This window comes from Ochotona princeps, chromosome 1 (genome assembly GCF_030435755.1).
Source record: "Ochotona princeps isolate mOchPri1 chromosome 1, mOchPri1.hap1, whole genome shotgun sequence".
Classification (NCBI taxonomy): domain Eukaryota; kingdom Metazoa; phylum Chordata; class Mammalia; order Lagomorpha; family Ochotonidae; genus Ochotona; species Ochotona princeps.
In genome coordinates, this window is record NC_080832.1 from 170,546,902 (window position 1) to 170,567,950 (window position 21,049).

Below are 21,049 nucleotides of genomic sequence, written 5' to 3' on the forward strand. Positions count from 1 at the left end.
GCCAAAGCTGAGCTGATCTGAAGCCAGGAGCTCTTTCGGGTCTCCCACATGGGTGCAAGGTCCCAAGGCTTTGGGCCATCCTCGACTGCTTTCCCAGACCACAAGCAGGGAGCTGGATGGGAAGTGGGGGCGCTGGGAATAGAACCGGTGCCCATATGGGATCTCAGCAAGTTCAAGGTGAGGACTTTAGCCACTAGGTCTCAGCACTGGGACCTGGAGCTATATCTTCACTAACTGGAGTAGGCAGTAGGGAAGCTCTATCCTGCACCCCTCACTGAGCCCTCAAGCATTTAGCAAGGTGAAATTGTCGGCCCATCAGGACACAGGGACTTAGACTGGCAAAACCAAATTCTGGAAATAGTTTAACATTGGATATTGTGAAAATCTGTGTCAGAGTGAACCCTATGTAGAAGGACAAAATGAAATCTGCCCAATAAAAGAACAGGAAACAGGTCATGAGAATGAGAGTACTCTGAGTAGCTCTGATCTCTGGGCTGGGATATTTGGCACACCAGGAGCTCTGAAGGTAGAGGACACGCTTGTGATGTTTGTACAGATGGAGAGCCATGTACAGACTGCTCCAGCCCATGAGACTCTGGAAGGTGAGGTCACGAAGAGCCATGAGGCACAGGAAGAGCCATCTGACCACTTGTGGAGCTGGCAGCATGTAGCAATGTTCAATGTAGATTCTAACACTAGACTCATTCATGCTGTTAACTGCTGTGATATAAAAAAGAAAGTTAGAGCTGATGAGAAAGCTAAAGACCCAGAAGCAGAGGAGGTAGGGAAGAACCTGCCATGCAGTGTGTGGTTTCAGCTTTCTCCACAAGGTGTTCCTGGGACTGATGGTGATGGCCTGGACTACACTGAGGAGGCAGGTGGTGCAGATGGAGAGACTTCGGGCCACCCTATTCAGGTAAATCATAGTTTTACAAACAATCTCACCTAGTAGGAAGTTGCTGATATAAATGACTGTGATTATGTCTTTCATTCCTGTGGTACAGATGATGATAATATTTGAAAAAGCCAAATGGATGAGAATAAGGTCTGTGGATTTTTTCACAGGACCCATGACCAAAGTCTGTGCGTGTCTCACAACTATGAGGAAGTTCCCCACCATTCCAGGTCCAGTGAGAGAAAGGACCACTATTCTCTGGATGAGGTCACTCCAGGTCATCTTCTGACTTCAGGAACTGGACTGAAGAAACCATTTGAGGAACACAAAGAAGGTAACATGGCAAATTCCAGGTATGTGGATCTTCTCTGCTTATTCCAGAGCAGTGACGATGCACATACATGTTGGGATGCACATACATGTTCATACCTCACTGGTCATTCTTGGAGGCTCTCTCATCTCCTTCTTGACCTCCTCTTTTGTGTGCTGGTTCTGTTGAAGCAGGGATGATAACAGTGGCAACTGTGTTGGTGCATCTTCCTGCCTTTCCACAAGATCTTATATGTATTGATGAGGTGCAAAAGTACTTGAAGAACTTTTCCCAGAAAACTTTAAGCGATAACACTCAGGCAGCAATTCTAAGCCATGACGTTGAGGCCCTTCCTTTTCACTGCTGACACTCAACACCTTAGCCATCTGGTCTGTGCTGTTGGCCCATGTACATCCTCCATACCAGCCCTCCAGTGAGCATTGCAAAATTAGCCAGGCACAGGAAGACAAATACTATGTGTACTCACTTATCTGTGGGAGTGAAAATTCCATCACAAACAAGTTAACAACACACAGACAGTTATCACAGCACGTAACAAATTCCACAGGAATGGAAGAGGAAATTAATGGATTTCAGAGCTAAAATGTCAAGGAGGAGTAACATTCTATAGCCCAGCAAGATCTGCAGAATGTACAGTAAATAATGCCTATTTCAGAATAGCCAGTTTAGAGCCTATTGAATATTTCCAATACAAGCAAATGATAAACCATGAGGTATATCATGCTGCATTCCTTACACATTATATTCAGGTACCAAAATGACATTTTGAAATCTGTCAATTTGCCCAGTTACTACATTTCAATTATAAAGAGAAACTACACTTAGGAACCATACATGCTTTTAATATGATTGGTTCCTTCTCAGAGAATTGCACTAGGCCGAGGATGAAACTCACCCCTTCCAAGATCATTGTCCTAGAGCAGGGCAAGGGAGGGAAAGCGCCTTACCTATGAGAGGGGCAGCTGAGGCTCACGCTCCTCTACCTCTGCAGCAAACAAGGAAGGCTTTCTGTTTGATTTGCTTTGTTTTCCTGTGTGCCTTGTACTTAGCCTGCGTCTCCCCAGACAACATTGGCATGTATGACGCTGGAAACATACCTGCTCTTCCTCAGACCATAGTTTGTCATTTGTAAATAGGATGGCAATGTATACCATCCAGGTTCACTGTGAGAATTGAGCAGATGTACACAGTGCTCATGTCAGTCCCCAGCAAGGAGAAAATGCTGATTGTCAAGCACTTCTGTCTGTGATGGTGGTTCTAAAAAAAGGGAGAATTCAGAAAACCTAAAATCATAATTTTCAGAAAATCCCATAATAATCCAGCATAAAAAAGCACTGAACGACATCAGACAGAAGAGAAACTGGAGAGAATGTAAAAACTCCCAGTGGAGGCAGGGGAGGTGCACAAAGCCAGGAGGCTGTAGGAAGAGGCCTCCCCACCCATGCCCTCAGCCTCCCTCCCACCTGGGAAATGCAGCAACCTCGGGCTCAGGGCATCAGTGGCTCTGCTGCACTCAGTCTCCCTCCAGGGCCACACAAGCAGGTGTTGCTGGATGCACTGGGAAGTGATAGCCACCCTCTCCCTGGGCACTCACACCTTCCTCTTCCACAGGGAACAGGGGACCTGAGACCCTACCCACTCCCTACCTGACCCTAAGCATCCCTACCTGGAACAGCTTCCCTTCCAGAGCCTAGGCAGCTCCCCCTGCACTCACACACTCAGCCTCACTCACCTGAGCAGTCTGCAGGGCTGTGGCAGGAGCTGTGGCAGGGCAGCACAGCCAGGACTATTTATCCTTGCCTGAGTCCCAGCACTCAGGGCTGCTGTCACTGCTGTCAGCATGTCAGTGTGATGAGTTTGGCTCCTTCTGTGTGCTCTGGGTCCCTGGGGCCAGCCCTGCCCTCTCCCTGCTGTGCTCTTAACTGTCAAGTCCAGAAACTTCTTGATCCTGATTACACTGAATGTGCACTAATGAGCAGAAGGCAGCTTGGTGATGAGCAGGTCTCAGAGGGTCCAGGTTCCTTGGACTTGATTATGATCTCATTTCACATCTGCCACTCACCACCAAGACTAAGAAAACAACTTGGAGGAAATATCTGGGAATCAGAAGTGGTCTCTTTCTCAATTTTTTTAATCTTCCATTTTTTTTAATTTTGAAAAAAAAAAGTATCAGAAACATCACTCAGGTTGACTTGATTGCACAGCTGACACCCAATGTCCTACTTTGTTAACTTCTCTGCTACTGCATCTTAATGGTGTTGATCATGAGTATAAAATCCTAAAGACGCAAAGAGTGACGGGAAAGGCATGTCCACTGGTTTTACAGTTGAGTTACACAAGGTTTCCATTTCTTCTATTATTTTTTATGATACAATTACATAGGTACTGAAATTTATCTAGCCCCCCCAACTCCTGCCCCCACACTGATTTTCCCTATATTGTTACAATAGTACAGTCCTTTCTAAGCAGTCATAAGTTCATCATTCTACTATTTAAGTGTATCCTGACATTGCGGGCATGGGCGATGCCAGACAGTGCAACATCCTATTGACTAAATACGTCCAACAGTTTCATTGGGAGTCCATCTTTGATTTGAAAGTAGAGATGCATTCTGCATTATATCCGCACATCTACAAATTACAGTCTCTATTACACAGTACTGTACATTCCCTTAAATGAACATGGCCACCCCTTTAAATTGCTTCATCTTATATCCCAAAAGTAGCTTAAAATACATACTTTCTGAACATTTAAAATTGCTCATCCTAAGGTATTTCTGCACTAGCTCATTCTACCTAAACCCCTCCTGGTTTGTGGATATTGCCTTTATAAACCCAAGTGTTCTGTAGTTCAGGGTTGAGATGCCTTAAGGGCAGGAGCCCTTCCTCACTGCTGGCAACAAAGGACTTGCAGAGGTTATTCAGTGTGTGGTACCCTGTGTTCCCTTACCTGAGTGCAGCAAGCAGGCACAGGGAAAGTTTCAGTGGCAGATCTCATTAAAAAGACCATGGGGGGCCCGGCGACGTGGCCTAGAGGCTAAAGTCCACAGCTTGAAAGCCCCGGGATCCCATATGGGCACCGGTTCTAATCCCGGCAGCTCCACTTCCCATCCAGCTCCCTGCTTGTGGCCTGGGAAAGCAGTTGAGGACGGCCCAAGGCTTTGGGACCCTGCACCCATGTGGGAGACCCAGAAGAGGTTCTAGGTTCCCGGCTTCGGATCTGCGTGCACCGGCCCGTTGCGGCTCACTTGGGGAGTGAAACATCAGACGGAAGATCTTCCTCTCTGTCTCTCCTCCTCTGTGTATATCTGGCTGTAATAAAATGAATAAATCTTTAAAAAAAAAAAGACCATGGGCTTCTCAAGGATCTGCTTTATGCATGTGAGAAGATGAACACACACATTTAGTAATGAATTAAAATCCAAGAGGTGATTTTATGAGGTACAATCAACTCTTTCTAATACAGATGTGAGATTTGTCTGTTTGCCTTTTCTATTGTCTTTTAAATAAATAAATACTCTTTTGTGTATCTGTGTGATGATTGCCTGAGCACTAATGAGTCTCCCATGATTACAGAATCAAGAAGACACAGATAAGAACAACTTCCACACTCAAGACAGCATGTTTATTTTTCTGAAGATTGATATATGAGTATTTGAAAAGTTGAGTTACATACAGGTAGCAAAGAAAACTTAGCCAGGAAATGAGAAGGTGGGAGCTGCTTTTTGTCATTCTTCCTCCACACAAAGCATGTGAAGTAATGAGTGTTGACCTAGGTTTTAATGATTCCACAACATGTGTATATAGAGGGAACCACCACACACACTTTACAGATTTTTGGTCAATTCAGAATAACACCCCTAAAAGTACTAAACACACAGCTACAAATGAAGACAGGTCTGTTGTAAGATTGATATATGAGTATTTTAAAAGTTGAGTTACATACAGGTAGCAAAGAAAACTTAGCCAGGAAATGAGAAGATCTCTGCCTGCGTGGCCTATGTGGGAGGTCATAAGGACATGGTGTGGGCCCTTGGCAATGGTTTTGGCACACCAAGACCTCAACCTGACCTGATCACTGGCTATACAGGTGAGAACAGTGGGCTGTGTCCCAGCTTTCCTTCTCACTCCTTGGATGAACTGTACAGGTACTTTCTTGATACATAATTCTGAGAAGGTGGTGTGGTCTTATGTTACCTGCCAGCCATACATGATGTATGCGTCCTGCAACATACCTGCCACCTGTACATGGCGTACTGTCCTGTAGGAGGATTGGAGGGTCCACAGAGACAGAGCTGCCTTCTAGCCAATTACACTGCCATTGTTGGGCGGGAGGATTGTTGGGAGACGCCCTTCTGCCTTCCCCTTCCGTGGGACTATAAAAGATTGTGCTTGCTTTGCAATAAATGGACATGCTCGAGACATGCAATAAACTGCCTCCAGTAGTTCTTGCTGAGGAACACCATTGCATCATCCCCTCGGTGGCTACAGGCTTCTGCTGGTGTGAATCCCAAGAGTTTGTGCCGGTTAATAATTCTGAGAAGCAGTGGTCATCCTGTTCGCTTTCCACCAGAAAGATCCTGTGTTTGATCACAGGAAGGAACACTGGAACAGCTTTTTGTTGTTTTTGATTTTGTGCCCATTCTCCCACAATCCCAAAACAGGGCCCGCGCCCCAGTCAACACCAACTCTTTCTCCAGATCCTCCTCCACAACAAAGACTGAACCAAGAAAATTTGGCCTCCCCACCTTTTTCAGAGTCCACACTCCCCACATGCCTTTTCCCCTCCAAGATGGAGTCCAGGTCTTCTTCCTTCTTGGCTTGGCCTTATGGGAGTAGGTGCACTCCCAGCAGAGTCCTGGTTGTTGGTGAATGGCTTTGACCTTGTCTGTGTTCCAGCCTGTCCCTGAGAGCAGGCGATGAGCTGCTGATGCAGATCACCAGTGCCCAGGGAAATAAGCAAGCAGTGACCAGTTTTGAGTTTGACTGTAATGTGTCGGGGTATGACTTCTGGGCTTATCTTGCTTGAGCTTGTTGAATTTCACTAATCTGGTTTATGTTTCTGCAAAATAATTGGTTCTCAGTCATGCATCCTTCAAAGAGCATCCATCCCAGGGACATTTCCTCTCCTTTCCTCTGAATCTGCAAGGAAGAAAACAATAGATTTTTCTTATTTTCAAAACATTCTCTGATATTTTGTTCTCCTTCTTGATAAAAGAGAAGAGAGGGGAGAGAAGAAGGAAAAGTGAAAAGAAAGAAAGGGAAGTAAAGGAAAAAGACGGGAAAGGGAGGAGAAAGGAAAGGTGAGGGGAGGAAGGAAGGAAACAATGACATTGTTCAATCAGCTAGATATTTGTGTTCTAACTCAAAGTTTACTATTTTTCCTCATTCATTTGAAGTCTGATAGTGAAACCATCCATCTAACATAGTTCCTTCCAAAATTTTGGCTAATACATTTTTCATTTCCTTTTTTAAAAAAATTTATTTATTTGTTGTTGGAAAAGGCAGATTTACAGAGAGAAGGAGAGCAGACAAAGATCTTCCCTTCACTGGTTCACTCCCTAAGTAACCCCAATGACTGATGCTGAGCTGATCTGAAGCTAGGAGTCTGGAGCTTCTTCTAGGTCTCCCATGTTGATGCAGGGCCCCAAGGCTGGGTCTTCTTCTACCACTTTCCCAGGCCACAAGCAGGGAGCTGTAGGGGAAGTTGAGGATCCAAGAAGTGAGTTGGCACCCGTATGGGATGCCAGAACATGCAAGGCAAGGATTTAGCTGATAGGCCCCATTCATTTTTCAAGTCTTCTTTATAAGCCTTAGGCTATTTGCTAAAATTTCTGACTCTCCTTTCATTTCAAGGGTGTTAACCCCGTGCCCTGCATGGTAACCTAACAGCTTAAGTCCTCGCATTGAACGTGCCAGGATGCCATATGGACACCGGTTCTTTTCTTTTCTTTTCTTTTCTTTTCTTTTCTTTTCTTTTCTTTTCTTTTCTTTTCTTTTCTTTTCTTTTTTTTTTTTTTGTTGTTCCAGTTTAGAAATTTTTAATTTTTTTAGTTTTTTATATTCTTTTTTTTAAACTATTTTTTAATAATCTTACTTAGTTGATTATGGAACAAAGTGTCAAGGGCTACAGGGTGAAAGTGGGTAATACCACTGTTTCCACATCAATATCATTTTACCCTGTATCTGGGGTCAGGGAAAAAAAAAACAAAGGGAAAAGCCCCACCCAACCTCCCACCCATCCCAGATCCCCAACGGGAGGCGCACTCTGAGGGTCCTGCTCATACAGTTTTGATAGTTCATCAGTTCTGGATTGTTGCCAATCTCTCAGTTCCAATCGCAATGAATCCTATTCAGAATCCACTGGCTGACAGTCTCTTCATGGTTGGGGTTCTAAGATCGCAGTTCAGTTGGAGGGATCTCCAAAGAAACTTCATCTGAGATGATCCCAGGCCTGATTCTTGTGTGAGTTTGCTAGTACAGAGTCCGACACCGTCCGTCACACCAATCAGCTTATGCTCATGCTGGTCGTTGGGATTGCTGGGTTCGTTCTGTTTCCAGGCCTGTCTTCCTCATGAACCAACGGGTGTTGTAGTCCAGCTCGATCCTGCCCACTTCATATTTGGTCCTCAGGCAAATCAGTTGGAGCTGCAGCCTAGTTGGGGCGACTCCCCATAACCCCTACCAGTTCTGTCCCCTACCCTGGTTCCCATGCTTGCCAGTACGCACTGCAGGCTTGTCAAGTCTGTCCCACATCCTGTTTAGCTCTCGCACGTGTCGATAGGCATTGAAGCCCAGCTCAACCCAACCAACCTACTATCCAGCCCACACACCTACTGGCAGGTGCCCTTCTGTACAGCCACCCCTGCCCCTGTCCTGGTGTTCGTGCTTGGACGCCGGTTCTAATCCTGGCAACCCTGCTTCCCTTCCAGCTCCCTCTTGTGGCCTGGGAAAGCAGTCAAGGATGGCAAAATCTTTGGGACCCTGCACCTGCGTGGGAGACCTGGAGGAAGTTCCTGGCTCCTGGCTTTGGATAGGCACAGCACCAGCCATTGTGGTCACTTGGGGAGTGAACCATCAGACGGAAGATCTACCTCTCTGTCTCTCCTCCTCTCTGTATAACTGACTTTGCAATAAAAACAAAATAAATCTTTAAAAAAAGAGTGTTAGTTCCAAATTACTGAAGCTGCAATTGTAACAACAACTCTGTCATCTGTGTCATTTAGTTCCCCCAGTATTGGTGTCTGTGGATGCTCTCAGGCAAATTAGTATCAAATTGTTTCTTCATACACTTTATAATTTTGGATTGTACATTGAATATTTTACTACTGTATGAAGCTACTGCTTCTACCGTAAAACTCAACTGATCTGAACTGATCGCCACCTTAGCATTGGTGTCTCCCAAATCCACATATTGCCTCAACTCTGGATATTAAATATTTTACAATTAGACCCTATGCTTTTCTCAAGGCCGTGGACAAGATGGCAGGGGCATTATAACCTTTGTGAAATGAAGAAGAATAGCTAAAGATAGAATGTCACAATGGGGAAGCTGAGCCAACACTAACATTTCAAATTCTGGATGTTGTAGGACAGAAGAAGGCAGGGCTCTGCTAAGGAATCCCCAGATGGAAGTGTGGACTGACTTAGCACAGCTGCCCAGGACAGAACTGATGAGTCTCTTCACGCACTTGAAGATAAACACCTGCTTCACTCTCATGTAAGGAACCTGCCACAAGTGAGGCAAGCATGCTGACTACTACACCACGGAAATCATAGCAGAGGCCTTCTCCCATGTTCCCCTCATGTAGGGTGCCTCATGCAACAGCACAAAAAGAAGACATGAAATACAATGAAACAAGATGAAATGAAATAAAATAAAATGAAATAAACCCATGAAGAATAAGAGACCAAATCTGAGATGAATAAATAATACCCACATCCACTGAAGAGTGATTGGAAGGAATGAAGGAACCTGCCTGCTTGTAGGAGGACCTTAGGAAAGAAACTCCTGTTTGCTTTTAGTTAATGATGCACTTACTAGGTTTATGTGCCTCTGTGTGCCTCAGGATGCATATGCATATGTCTGTGTGTATGCACTATGTGTGTCTGGCTGTGTGTGTACATGTGTGACTACAAGTGTATGCTTCAACAGGCATGCAGGAGTATGTTTATGTGCAAGTATAATGTAGGCACTGAGCACCTGAACAGGTAAAGTACACTTGGAGGGAAATAATGTAAAAACCTGAACGCTTGCCGTCATATTGGTGGGAACACTACAACAACTGAAGACCACAGACAAAATTTGATAAATATAGCTTAAATAATCAGGGTAACATTTTAGGGAAAGGTTTTTAATTTTTAGTGTTAAAGAGCTTGGAAATTGGAAACTGGCATTGTAGGAAAAAGAAGAAATTCAGAAATATATGGAAGGATTCCTATTTGTCCACACTCATTTCTGTAAGCCCCTGAAGTGACCTGTGGAATCTTCCAACATCTGCAGCCCTCACCAGGTCCCTGGTGCAGGAGGCATCCTCCATACACTTCCTAGACCTGCCAAGAGGTGGACCTGCAACAAGAAGGTTCTAGAGAGCTGTGCTGGATAGACTTATGTTTCTTTTTGAGAATGTGGGTGCAGGGCCCAGCATGGCCTAGCAGCTAATGTCCTCACCTTGCAAGTGCCATAATCCCGTATCGACACCAGTTCTAATACTGGCAGCCCCACTTCCCATCCAGCTCCCTGCTTATGGCCTGGGAAAGCAGTCGAGGACAGCCCAAAGCCTTAGGACCCTGCACCCATGTGAGACACCTAGAAGAGGCTCCTGACTCCTGACTTCGGATCAGCTCAGCTTTGAAGGTTTGGGCCATTTGGGGAGTGAATCATTGGATGGAAGATGTTCCTCTCTGTCCCTTCTCCTCTCTGTATACCTCATTTTCTAATAAAAATAAATAACTATTCTTTTAAAAGGGAAAGAAAATATGGGTGCAGAGATTTTAAGAAGTCTGGACCTGGATGGTATGCATATGATTGTGAATTAACGTGTGATTAATGGAACAATAAGTGCAAGTATTTGTTAGAAGAATAACAGAATGAATGCACGAACTAGAATGGGGCAAACCATGCTGAAGCCTTGTATGATACTAAAGAAGAGCAGATGTTTATATAGATTTATATACAGAAGACATCTTAACCACTTAAAATTCTTGAGTATCCAATTTGGTGTCATCATGTACACTTACAGTGCTGTACAACTGTCTCTGCATTCCATCCCCAGGACTTTCTCATTATTCCAAATAGAAGCTCCGTATGCATCCCAAACTGACTGCGCATTCCCCTCTCCCTTCTGTGCCCCAGAACCTCTATGTGTCCCTCCATGGATTTTCCTGTTCTAGATGCTTAGTGAGATCATTAACAAGGTTTTAAGATAGGGAAAAAATAGATTTTTTGCATTTTGTTTTACTCCTTATAAAAAAATCTTAATTTCTCTAAGCTTCATTCATCTGTGAAATGGAGGTAAATGTCACCATAATAGCTGATCAACTAAATCAAATACTTTACATAACAATTATTGCAATTTTTCTAAATTTTTTGAGATGTATTTACTTTCACTGGAATGGCAGAGGAAACACGGACATCTTCCATGCAGAGAAACAGAGAGAGAAGCTCCTCCATCCACTCGTTCATTCGCCTGTGGTTGCAAAGTTGAAAGCTGACTTGTCTGGGGCCAGGAGCCAGGAGCTTCTTTCAGGTCTCTCACATGGGTGCAGGATCCTAAGGCTTTGAGCTTTCCTCTGCTGATTTCCCCGGTCCCCTTTTTTAAGATTTATTTTATTTTTATTGCAAGTCAAATATACAGAGAGGAGATTAACTCCGCAAGTGACTGCAAGGGCCAGTGTTGTGCCGATCCAAAGGCAGGAGCCAAGAACTTCCTCCGTGTCCCCCAATGTGGTACAGGATCCCACGGCTTTGTGTTGTCCTCAACTGATTTCCCAGGCCACAAGCAGGGAACCGGATGTGAAGTGGGGCTGCCGGGATTAGATCCAGTGCCCATATGGGATTCTGGAATATTCAATGGACTTTAGCTGCTAGGCCACCGTGCTGGGCCACTGTGCTGGGCCCATATGTGGTCACCTTTAAGGAGATAGCTGCTGCCAACTGAAGAGACATTTGCAGACCGTTCTGCTGCTTCCACTTATAGGAATTGAGTACACCAATGGAAGATCTAAACAAAAATATAAACAACAGGAAATTCCAGGAACAATGAGCTCTTGCAAGCATTCAAATACAGGGTTCATACCTGGATTTTCTTTTTCTTTTTTAAGATTTGCTTATTTTTATTTACAAGGCTGGTTTACAGAGAAAAAGAGAAACAGGGCCTTCCATCCACGGGTTTGCTCCGCAAATAGTCACAGCTTAGCTGAGCTGTGCATGAGTTTTCTCTGGGTCATCCACATGAGTACAGGGGCCCAAAGACATAGGCAGTTCTCGCTTCAGCAACACATATACTAAAATTGAAACAATGGAGAGATTAGCATGGCCCCCATGCAAGAATGACACCCAAGGAATTGGGGCATCCCGGGAGCTACATTGGAAGTGGAGCATCTGGAACATTATCAGGTGCATATATGGGATGCTTGTGCTTGAAGGCTGGAGAATTATCCCACTGAACACCAGCCACCAATACCTGGATCTTCATTTCATTCATTTTAAATTATTCTCAACTGTTACTCCAATTCCACAACCGTAAAAGCCCTTCAGACTTAACAAACCTTTTCAAGTTTTGATCATGGTGCTTTTTTTGGCCTATAAAAGACTCCTTTCACTCAGCCACAACCTGATTTGCCAACAACCTAGCTGTCACTGAGACATCTCCAACTTCATTGTGGTTAGGTACACATCACAACCTCTGCTATCTCAAAGAAAATTAAGGAGACAGGTAGGAATCCTATCACTCACAATCAAATAAGCCAGCATGCACTCGCTATTGTCACAAACAAGGCACTGGAAAGATCCATGACTAACTTGACAGGCTACCACAAGGTCTATAGTGTCAGTGTATCAGTGACTTGGAACCAAGGGCCATAATGTAGGTGCCTTATTAAACCTGGGCAAAGAAAAGAAAAATCTGAGTAAGAGGTCAACAGCAGTAGGCAGGTATCTGGTAATGTGGAAAATCACCACAATTTGGCCATGGCAGAGCAAAATATGATCAATGTCTCATTAAATTCAACTGTAGGTCCTCCAGCATAATCAAGGTGTGGGTTTGCAGAGGAAACACTCCATTTTCATGTCCTCATGAGAATTCTGGGTGTCTGGGAGGCCATACCTCAAGTTGAAGGGCAGGAAAGTCACTCAGTGGAGGTATGATTCCAGGATGTTGCATTGTTTCACAGAGTGAAATTCTTGATCCTCCTGCTCTTCCCTCACTGCTTTAGGTAGGAACAGGCCATTGAGGAACATGGAATATGTAAATTTCTAGTATTAAAAATTGGGTTCTTTCTCCAGCTTATGAACTACTTTAAGTGTTCATAATTGTTGCATGCCTTTGGCTAGTATGCACAGAATAACTGTTTAGTTCTACAACGGATACATTTTCCCACTCTATCTTTATTTTGTTTGCAGACTGCCCAAAAGTCTTATTTGCTCTGTTGAACGTTGTTCTCTTTGACATATTACCTATTATGTCGCCACACAGGACAATGTTGGAAAACAGGAGTATCTCAATCATTTTTAATCTGTAATATTCTTTCTTCTGTGTTCAAGTGGTTTTGAACAGTTTCTAAAGTTATGGTCACAGCTGCTTGGATCTTGTCTTCCCCACTCACAGCATCATCCAGATCACACCCAAGTAGGGTGCTCCAGAACCTGCAGACGACCTTTCACACAGACAGGAAACCTAACCAACAGGATCTAAGCAGAAATAAACAGCCACAACCAGAAACCCTGAGTGGTCCGCAGAAACAGAAGAACAATAAACGTACCCCGGGACCAGGGAGGAGAGCTTTCTCTGGTCCTAGCCTGGCTCCGGCTCTGGACCCCCACCCTCCCTCGCAATGACCATCGGGATCGCTCCAGAAACCCCCCATAGCAAACAAACAAACATACAACTAAAAAAAAACCCTAAAATAAATAGACAAACAACAAAAAGTAAAGCTCAGAATCTGACAGGAAAGAGCTAACGTGGATATACTCATACCTCACTAGGTGGGACACAGATTAGTCACTCCTCACCCTGGTGTTGAGGACTTCTCTGCACACCCCTCCAAAAACATAATGTTCTGCACCTTAATTGTCGACAAATGTCTTGTTAGAGTTATAAGCCAGTCTAGATTATCCTAAAATCTGCCAGGTTCAACAAAATTATACTCCAACACAACAAACGGCTAAATACTAAAATGAAAATAGACATGAGACAGCAGAATAGTACCCTATAGCCATTTTAAGGTGTATAGCAGCCGGTTTTGTATATAATCTAAAATTGAAATGTCAATGAGCTAATCATAGGATGTGGTTAAGAACTTGCATTTTTTTTTTAACATACTGGTTACTCAAAACCATGTCAATCCCATAATGTTATAAATTGTTGTTGATGTTATGTTGGGGCTCTTAATTGATTGGGGATGATATTCTGCCAGCTCTACCTTCAGACCAGAAATGGTCTCCCCAAGAAACTGTTCAATTCATCTTGACAATAAGTTGCTGGACTCTAAGCTGTTTGCGAAGAAAGAATCTTGATTGAATTTGAATGGTAATACTGCAACAAGGTGGAGGAATCCACCAGGGGGGAGGGGCGTGGGGAGGGGTGGGGAGATTCCCAGAGCCTATCTAACTGTCACATAATGCATAATAATTAATAAAAAAAAAAGAAAGAAAGAAGCAGCCACTTGGAGACATGCAATTTACGAACATTGAGGCATTTAGGATGCCTAAATAAATCAATAACCACAATACTGTTGCAACAGCAATAAAGAACCTCCCAAGAAAAGTCCAGGATCAGATAGCTTCACTGTTAAGATCTACCAAGCTTTTAAGAAAGCATGAATTTTTCTCCAACTCTTCAAAACAATTGAAAGGGAGGATCCCTTCCAGACACATCCTTAGGTGAGCCAGAGAAGATACAACAAAAAGAGAATTACAGACTGTTGCAGAGAACGAGAGAGATCATGCCGGACATCAGCGTAGAGTTGAAGAAAGCCTTTATTGTCCAAACTTGGCAACAGCAGCTCCCACAACACTCCAGGAGCCACTGTGCCAAGCGGCAAACTTCATGGATTTTTAAGCTCTCATCTCCCAATCAGATTTAGAGCCAAAGCAGTACAAGCAAAGTTTTGGACAGGAAGGGAGTTATCAGAGCCCAGACTCTAATTAACAATAGGAGCACAATAGGAGCCTGGAGGGACCCTGCCCGTTCAAACCACTGGAGCAATCCCTGCACTGTCAGCTATTCTGAATGGAGCAAAAGGCCGGAGGGGTGGGGCGAATATCAATTAACTTGAAAGGTGCGAAAGGAGGTAGGAGGGCGGGGTGCGGAAACTCTCCACTGTCAGTTAGCTTGGCAAGCGGGTGCGAGCCATCAATAACCGCACCCCTTTACAAGACCAATACCCCTGACCTCAATAAAATTGCAATACTCCTCAATAAAATTCGAATCCAATAACACATGCAAAAGATCACCCACCCTGACCAAGTGGGATTTTTCTCAGGGATCCAAGAATGGGTTAAAAAAAAAAAGTAATGAACATAATATTTTACATGAAGAAAAGAGTAGAGAAGGCAGGAAGGAAACCAGTGCCCCTTCGGCATCTAAAGCCTGCAAGGTGAGGAGACAATCTGTGGTATCTAATTTACAATCACACTGTATGCTTTAAGTGTTCCACTGAATTAAATGGACGCTTTTTTTCCACAAGTGTGGAAAATGTAGGTGTCGATCTCACCACCGCTCACATGCTAAGGGAGCGATCTACCACCTGAGCTAATTCCCCAAATACAAACGTGACTCTCATCCCACTTCACTAGGGGGCAACCCAGCCACCTCCTCACCTCGCCCTCTGCTGCTACAAGCGCCCGAGAGTTCAAATAAGCCCTGTTTCTTCACCTCCTCTGGGACTCCCCTGGCCCAGTAACAATCTCTGAACAGCAAGACAACAACCAAGACTGCTCACCTCCGCCAGGAGAAGGGGGAGAAAGAGTGTGGGGAAACTGTGGGGCCTCCAGAATGAGACCAGTTCTGCTTTCGTGCCTGGGAAGATGGCGGGGAACCTCCCGGCTGCGGTTTCTCCGGCTGGGGGATCGGGTGGGGGTTGTGGAAAAGAAAAGAGAGAGGGGGAGGAAGCCCACTGTTTTTACGTGGTTTGGAACCATGGACCTCTCGCCCTCTCGCATTAGGCACGGTGACGACTACAACAGCTGCTCAGAACATCATCCCGACATTCCCAAGTGCGCCACAAGGTGCAGAAGAGTTTTCACACACAGGAAACCTATCCGGGGGATCTGCCTCTCGCAATTGCTTCATTTCAACTTCTAAAGTTAAATTGATTTATTTTATTGTTTTATGATATAGTTTCATAGGCTCTGGAAATTCCCCTTTCTCCTCCCCAAATGCCCATGCCTCCACTCATTTCCCCTGTACCATTAAAACATGATAGCCTTTCATTAACAGTCACACGTCTGTCATTCTGCTGTTGAAGTGTATCGTGATGTTGTAGGTGTGGACAACGGCAGGGAATCCAGCTTCCTGTTCTCAAGATACATAACAGTGTCATTGGGAATCTGTCTTTGATTCAGAAGCAGAGATGCACACTGCATTGGAACGTCGCATTTGAACACGATAGTCTTGACTACACAGTTACTATACATCTCGTTACATGAAAAGCCATAAAAGAAAAACAACAGGAAGAAAAAATAGAAATTTAACAACATGAATTTAAATAACATGCTACTAAATTACCAATGTGTGACTGAAGAAATGAAAATCAAAAAAGTCAAAATCAAAAAAAATGATGCTACTTATGAGTCAGTGAGGAAATTAATAAGAAAAAAAACTTTTGAATCAAAACTCCTGAGACGTAGTACAAACAGTATTGAAAGGGCTATTGATTTTGTATTTTGCTTGAAGGTTGCTTTATATCAGAGACAATATATGATATCTATCCTTTTGGGATTGACTTAATTCACTGAGCATTTGGTTGCAAATAGTCGAATTTCATCCTTTTTTACTGCCTAAGTAGGATTCCAAAGAGGAGTGGATAAAGAAACTAACAGTGCATCTACTCCATGAATGCAATTGCGTTTTAAATGAGGCTAATCTTCCATAGGACTTCTGAAGTGAGATCTGTACTTGATGTCCGTAGACTACCTGGAGACATATTTCTGGAACTGCCTTGCGCACTGAACTGAGTAGTGCTGTGGGTATCTTGCTCTTCATCTCCCATGACACTTCCCCTGAGACTTAGTGCCAGAGCCTTCTTCAAATCCTCCCACCATCATCTCACCTTTCTTTGCCAGCATTTGCTTGTAAGACCAAGTTCCGATCTGCATTATGGACTTGCTGGTTTTCAGTTGCACTAATTCTTCCCCAATGCCTTTAGGTGAATATAATTGTAGTCCCCTGATCATCGGAAAGGGTTGACCACTTTCACCATTGGGCAGCTCACCACTAACAACAAACATGGAATAACCTTCCTGGTATAATTAAACCAAAAATATGCAATGTGTGCATCTGATATAAATACTGGACTGACACAGAAAGAATTCATGTTAAACTTTTTTTTTAAATTTTCGAACAGTAAACTGGTGTTCCATATAATCACTTATAAATGATATTTATGGGACTTATGAGCTCCTGATACTCTGAACTATTGCCCAAGTTGAGTTCTGATGCTCTGAACTGTTTCTTTCATCATTCTCATCCTCTACTTCATCAAGCTATTGTTCAGTTGAGCAGAATTCTATGGGACTAACATATTCTCCTTCAATGTATTAATCAGGCAATGCTGAGAACAAAGGGCACCTTCTTTTTAAAAATTTTATTTTTGATGATGTTTACATAGTTGACCAGCATGGGAAGGGTTAAGGATCAGTGGAGAGTGGGTGAGACCATTGTTTCCAAATTATCCCTTTCTTCCTCCTATATCTAGAAGAGGAAAAATTAGGGAGAAGCAGCATCCAGCCTGCCAGCTGCTCCAGTGTCTAGGCATGGAGAATGGCTGCCTGATGTTATCCCAGGGTCCCCGATGTGGAGCTTGCTCCAAGGGTTCCACTCAAGTGGTTTTGATACCTCTGAAGTACGTTGATCTCACTGATCCAAGGATGAGGAAATCCTCCCAAGGTCCATTTGCTGACATTGTGCACCCCAGAGCCTGCATTTGCCCAGATATTTGCTGTCAGCTCATGGCTGGGATAATTGATCAATTTGTTTCCATCCTCCACTGTAGTATCAGATGTCCTCTGCAGGACCCAACGGACTTTGTCCCTCATCTACACCAGTAGGAACTGAAGCCTAGACGTAGCAACCCCTACTATACCCACAAGGTCCACCTCTAGCCCTGGGTCCTATGCTTACCAGTATGTGCAACAGATTGCACAGGTCTGTCCCACATCCCATTCTGCTCTCATACGCATCAATGGACATTGGAACCTAGCTCAATCCAGCTGACCTCATTATCCAGCACCCGTGCAAATGGCTGGTTAGCCCAGCATAGATCTCCTCCTAACCCAGTTCACGTGCCAGCAAATCGATTTTGTCTCCCTGCCTTGATCTGCCCCTGGTTCAAGTACTCACACTCACCAGTGGGAGCAGTGGCCCAGCAGGGGAGCCCTCTGTGCACCGCTTACAGGACCTGCATTGACCTCTCCCATCCCAAACTCAGTTCTCACATGCAGTGTGGACCAGTTCGGCCTGGCTCACCTCATCTTAGCATTTGCTTTTGCTGACAGGTGCTGTATCCACGCCCTCACTGGCCTGCCCTTACATCCAGCTCATGCTGCAAAAGAGTAACTTTTGTTTCATAGCATTGCAGATGTTTCTGAGTTTTCGTTCAGCACTGTCATGGTAGGTGTTGTCATTTTGGTCAGTGTTACACCCTCTAATGGTGTGCAGATGGCTAAGAACTCTCCCCATGGTCAAGTCCTTTCCAAAGTTTCCTACTTAGATTTCTGTCATCTATCTAACCTCCCATATTCTTGTTCTCTTTTTGAGAAGAGGGCAGTCTAGACACCATTGACCTTAAACAATTATAAGCTCCTGTCCCAGGACTACCAGGAAATTCATCAAAACTAACATGAGCCTAGAACTCTGTCAAAAGACACAGGAGTTCAGTCAGAAGTGCCATGTAGCTGCTGCTCCTGTCAGAGCACGTGTAAAGAGATAAGACTCAAACAGGCTCATCATTGGGAAGGTCTGGCTCCACAGTTTCAGATATTTGATTGGCTGGAGAGAAGACAAAGTGTTCCAGCTGGATGGAGCACCCAGCCAGATATCATAACCCATTAATTGTGAATTTTTAAATACCTATCCTTATGTATTTTTCCCCACTTCCCTAACCAAAGGATGTAGCTGTACAGGGGTACACATTTGTGGCATTTTCTTACTTTAGAATGGCTGTGGTCAGAAATGCCTCTGAGCAGGAAATGAACCAAGCAGTATTTGCTGGATTAAACTTCACTCTTGTTTCACCATGCAGCTGTGATTTGGGAACCACAAAAGCACAGCATCACAAGAGAAATGTCTCCTATTTTCCAGGAGTTTGTGAAGAATGCCAAGACCATTTCACAACCTGGAGTTCAAATCACCATCCATGCTTTTCAGACCCCTGGAAAATACAATCAAACTAATGGTTTTACTGTTCTCAGTGAGTACAAAGCCTCTGGATAAACCACCTACAAGAGCTTCTTATTGTTTCTATAGCACTCCTTGTCTGGTACAGGGGACATTTTTCCTTATGCTACTGATAATTAATGCTATGTAGACAGTTGAAGAAAGAAAAATCCTAAAATCAAACAAAAATTTGAGGAATTTTAAGGAAATGAACAGGTATAAATACCAACATTGAGACATGCAGATTTAGGAAACCTGGATAAGCTAATACCAAGATGTTGGTTGTGTTAGTAATAAAGAGCCTCCCAAGAAAGAAAAGCTGAGGAGGATCAGATAGCTTCACTGCTGAAATCGATCAAACTTGTAAGGAGAATGAGCCTTTCCAAACACATCCTTATGAGAATCAGAGAGATACAACAGGAAGAATTACAGACCAACATCTTTGACCTCAACTTAAAAATCCTCGAGCAAACTGAATCCAACAACACATTTAAAACTCATCTCCCTGAAAAAGAGGCATTTTTCCGGGCCTGGCGGCGTGGCCTAGCCTTGAAAGCCCCGGGATCCCATATGGGCGCCGGTTCTAATCCCGGCAGCTCCACTTCCCATCCAGCTCCCTGCTTGTGGCCTGGGAAAGCAGTCGAGGACGGCCCAATGCATTGGGACCCTGCACCCACGTGGGAGACCCGGAAGAGGTTCCAGGTTCCCGGCATCGGATCGGCGCGCATTGGCCCGTTGCGGCTCACTTGGGGAGTGAATCATCGGACGGAAGATCTTCCTCTCTGTCTCTCCTCTGTGTATGTCTGACTGTAATAAAATGAATAAATCTTTAAAAAAAAAAAAAAAAAAAAGAGGCATTTTTCCCAGGGATCCAGGAATGGGTTAACACCAAAAAGCAATAAACATAACACATCACATCAAGAAAATAAAGTTCAAAAATGTATTACATCAAAGATGCATAAAAATCATTTGATAAAACAACATTCTTTCCTGATTGAAAATAAACCACAAAATTATGAAAATTTATTGGAAAGGCAGATTTCCAGAGAGAAGACGATACAGAGAAAAAGATCTTCTATCTGCCGAGTCACTCCCCAAGTAGCCACAATGGCTGGAGCTGAGCTATTTCAAAGCCAGGAGGCAGGAATTTCTTCCAGGTCTCCCACTTGAGTGCAGGGACCCAAGGCTTTGGACCATTTTCTACTGCTTTCCCAGGCCACAAGAAGGCAGCTGGATGGGAAGTGGGGCAGCCGTCGCATGACAGGTGCACATATGAGATCCTGTCTAATGTTCCTGGTCCATTGCAACAGGGCCAGGAACATAATTTTCTGCTGTTTATTGGCCACACTTCAGTGAAGATGGAGCAAAAGTAACACAGAGTAGATCTACTCTTTTGTGATTATAGTTCTTCTGAACCAATAGGGAAGAAAAAGTATAAAAAATATTCAAAAAGCTTACTGTTACCAGCCCTGTCCTGCCCTGCTTGCAGAGACAAAGACTCATTAGAGAACATGGGTAATGATCCAGTTCCCTCTCCCTCAGCCCGGCCACTGTCATACCACCTGAGCTAGTTCCCCACCCGCTCCTGATGGCAGTGCACCACAAGCAGAAATGTGGAGGCTGTTCAGGAGCAACAAAACCACTGTGGGACCGTCTACTCTAAAACAGCCAGGGTAGCAGTGAGGACTACAACCTCCAGGCTGGGGAAAGGGACTCGCAAAAGGAGAGGAGGGATGCTGGACAAGTGTGGGGCCTCCGCAACTGGACAGTGAATAGTGTATGAGAGGACACTGGACAGTGGTCACCTGAAGAGCAGGGCTGCACTCCAGTGTACCGTAACTGCCTGTTTTTGTTTGTTTGTTTGTTTGTTTGTTTTATTAATTATTTTGCATTATGTTACAGTTTCATAGGCTCTGGGAATCCCCCCCCACGCCCTTCCCCCCTGGTGGCTTCCTCCACCTTGATGCAGTATTACAGTTCAGATTCAATCAAGATTCTTTCCTTACAA

At 44.2% G+C, this 21,049-nt stretch overlaps 1 protein-coding gene across 1 annotated transcript; it reads right to left on the reverse strand.

The window, feature by feature from the left end:
• Positions 1–271: 271 nt before the first annotated feature.
• Positions 272–1,242, reverse strand: LOC101526629 (putative vomeronasal receptor-like protein 4). The gene has a single exon (XM_004599590.3). It carries the CDS (start codon positions 1,175–1,177, stop codon positions 272–274), a length of 906 nt encoding a protein of 301 aa, XP_004599647.2. The 5' UTR covers positions 1,178–1,242.
• Positions 1,243–21,049: the final 19,807 nt, after the last annotated feature.

Coding starts and splice junctions, on each gene's coding strand:
- LOC101526629 (XM_004599590.3), bottom strand. CDS start 1,177: ATGACCTGGAGTGACCTCATCCAGAGAATAGTGGTCCTTTCTCTCACT.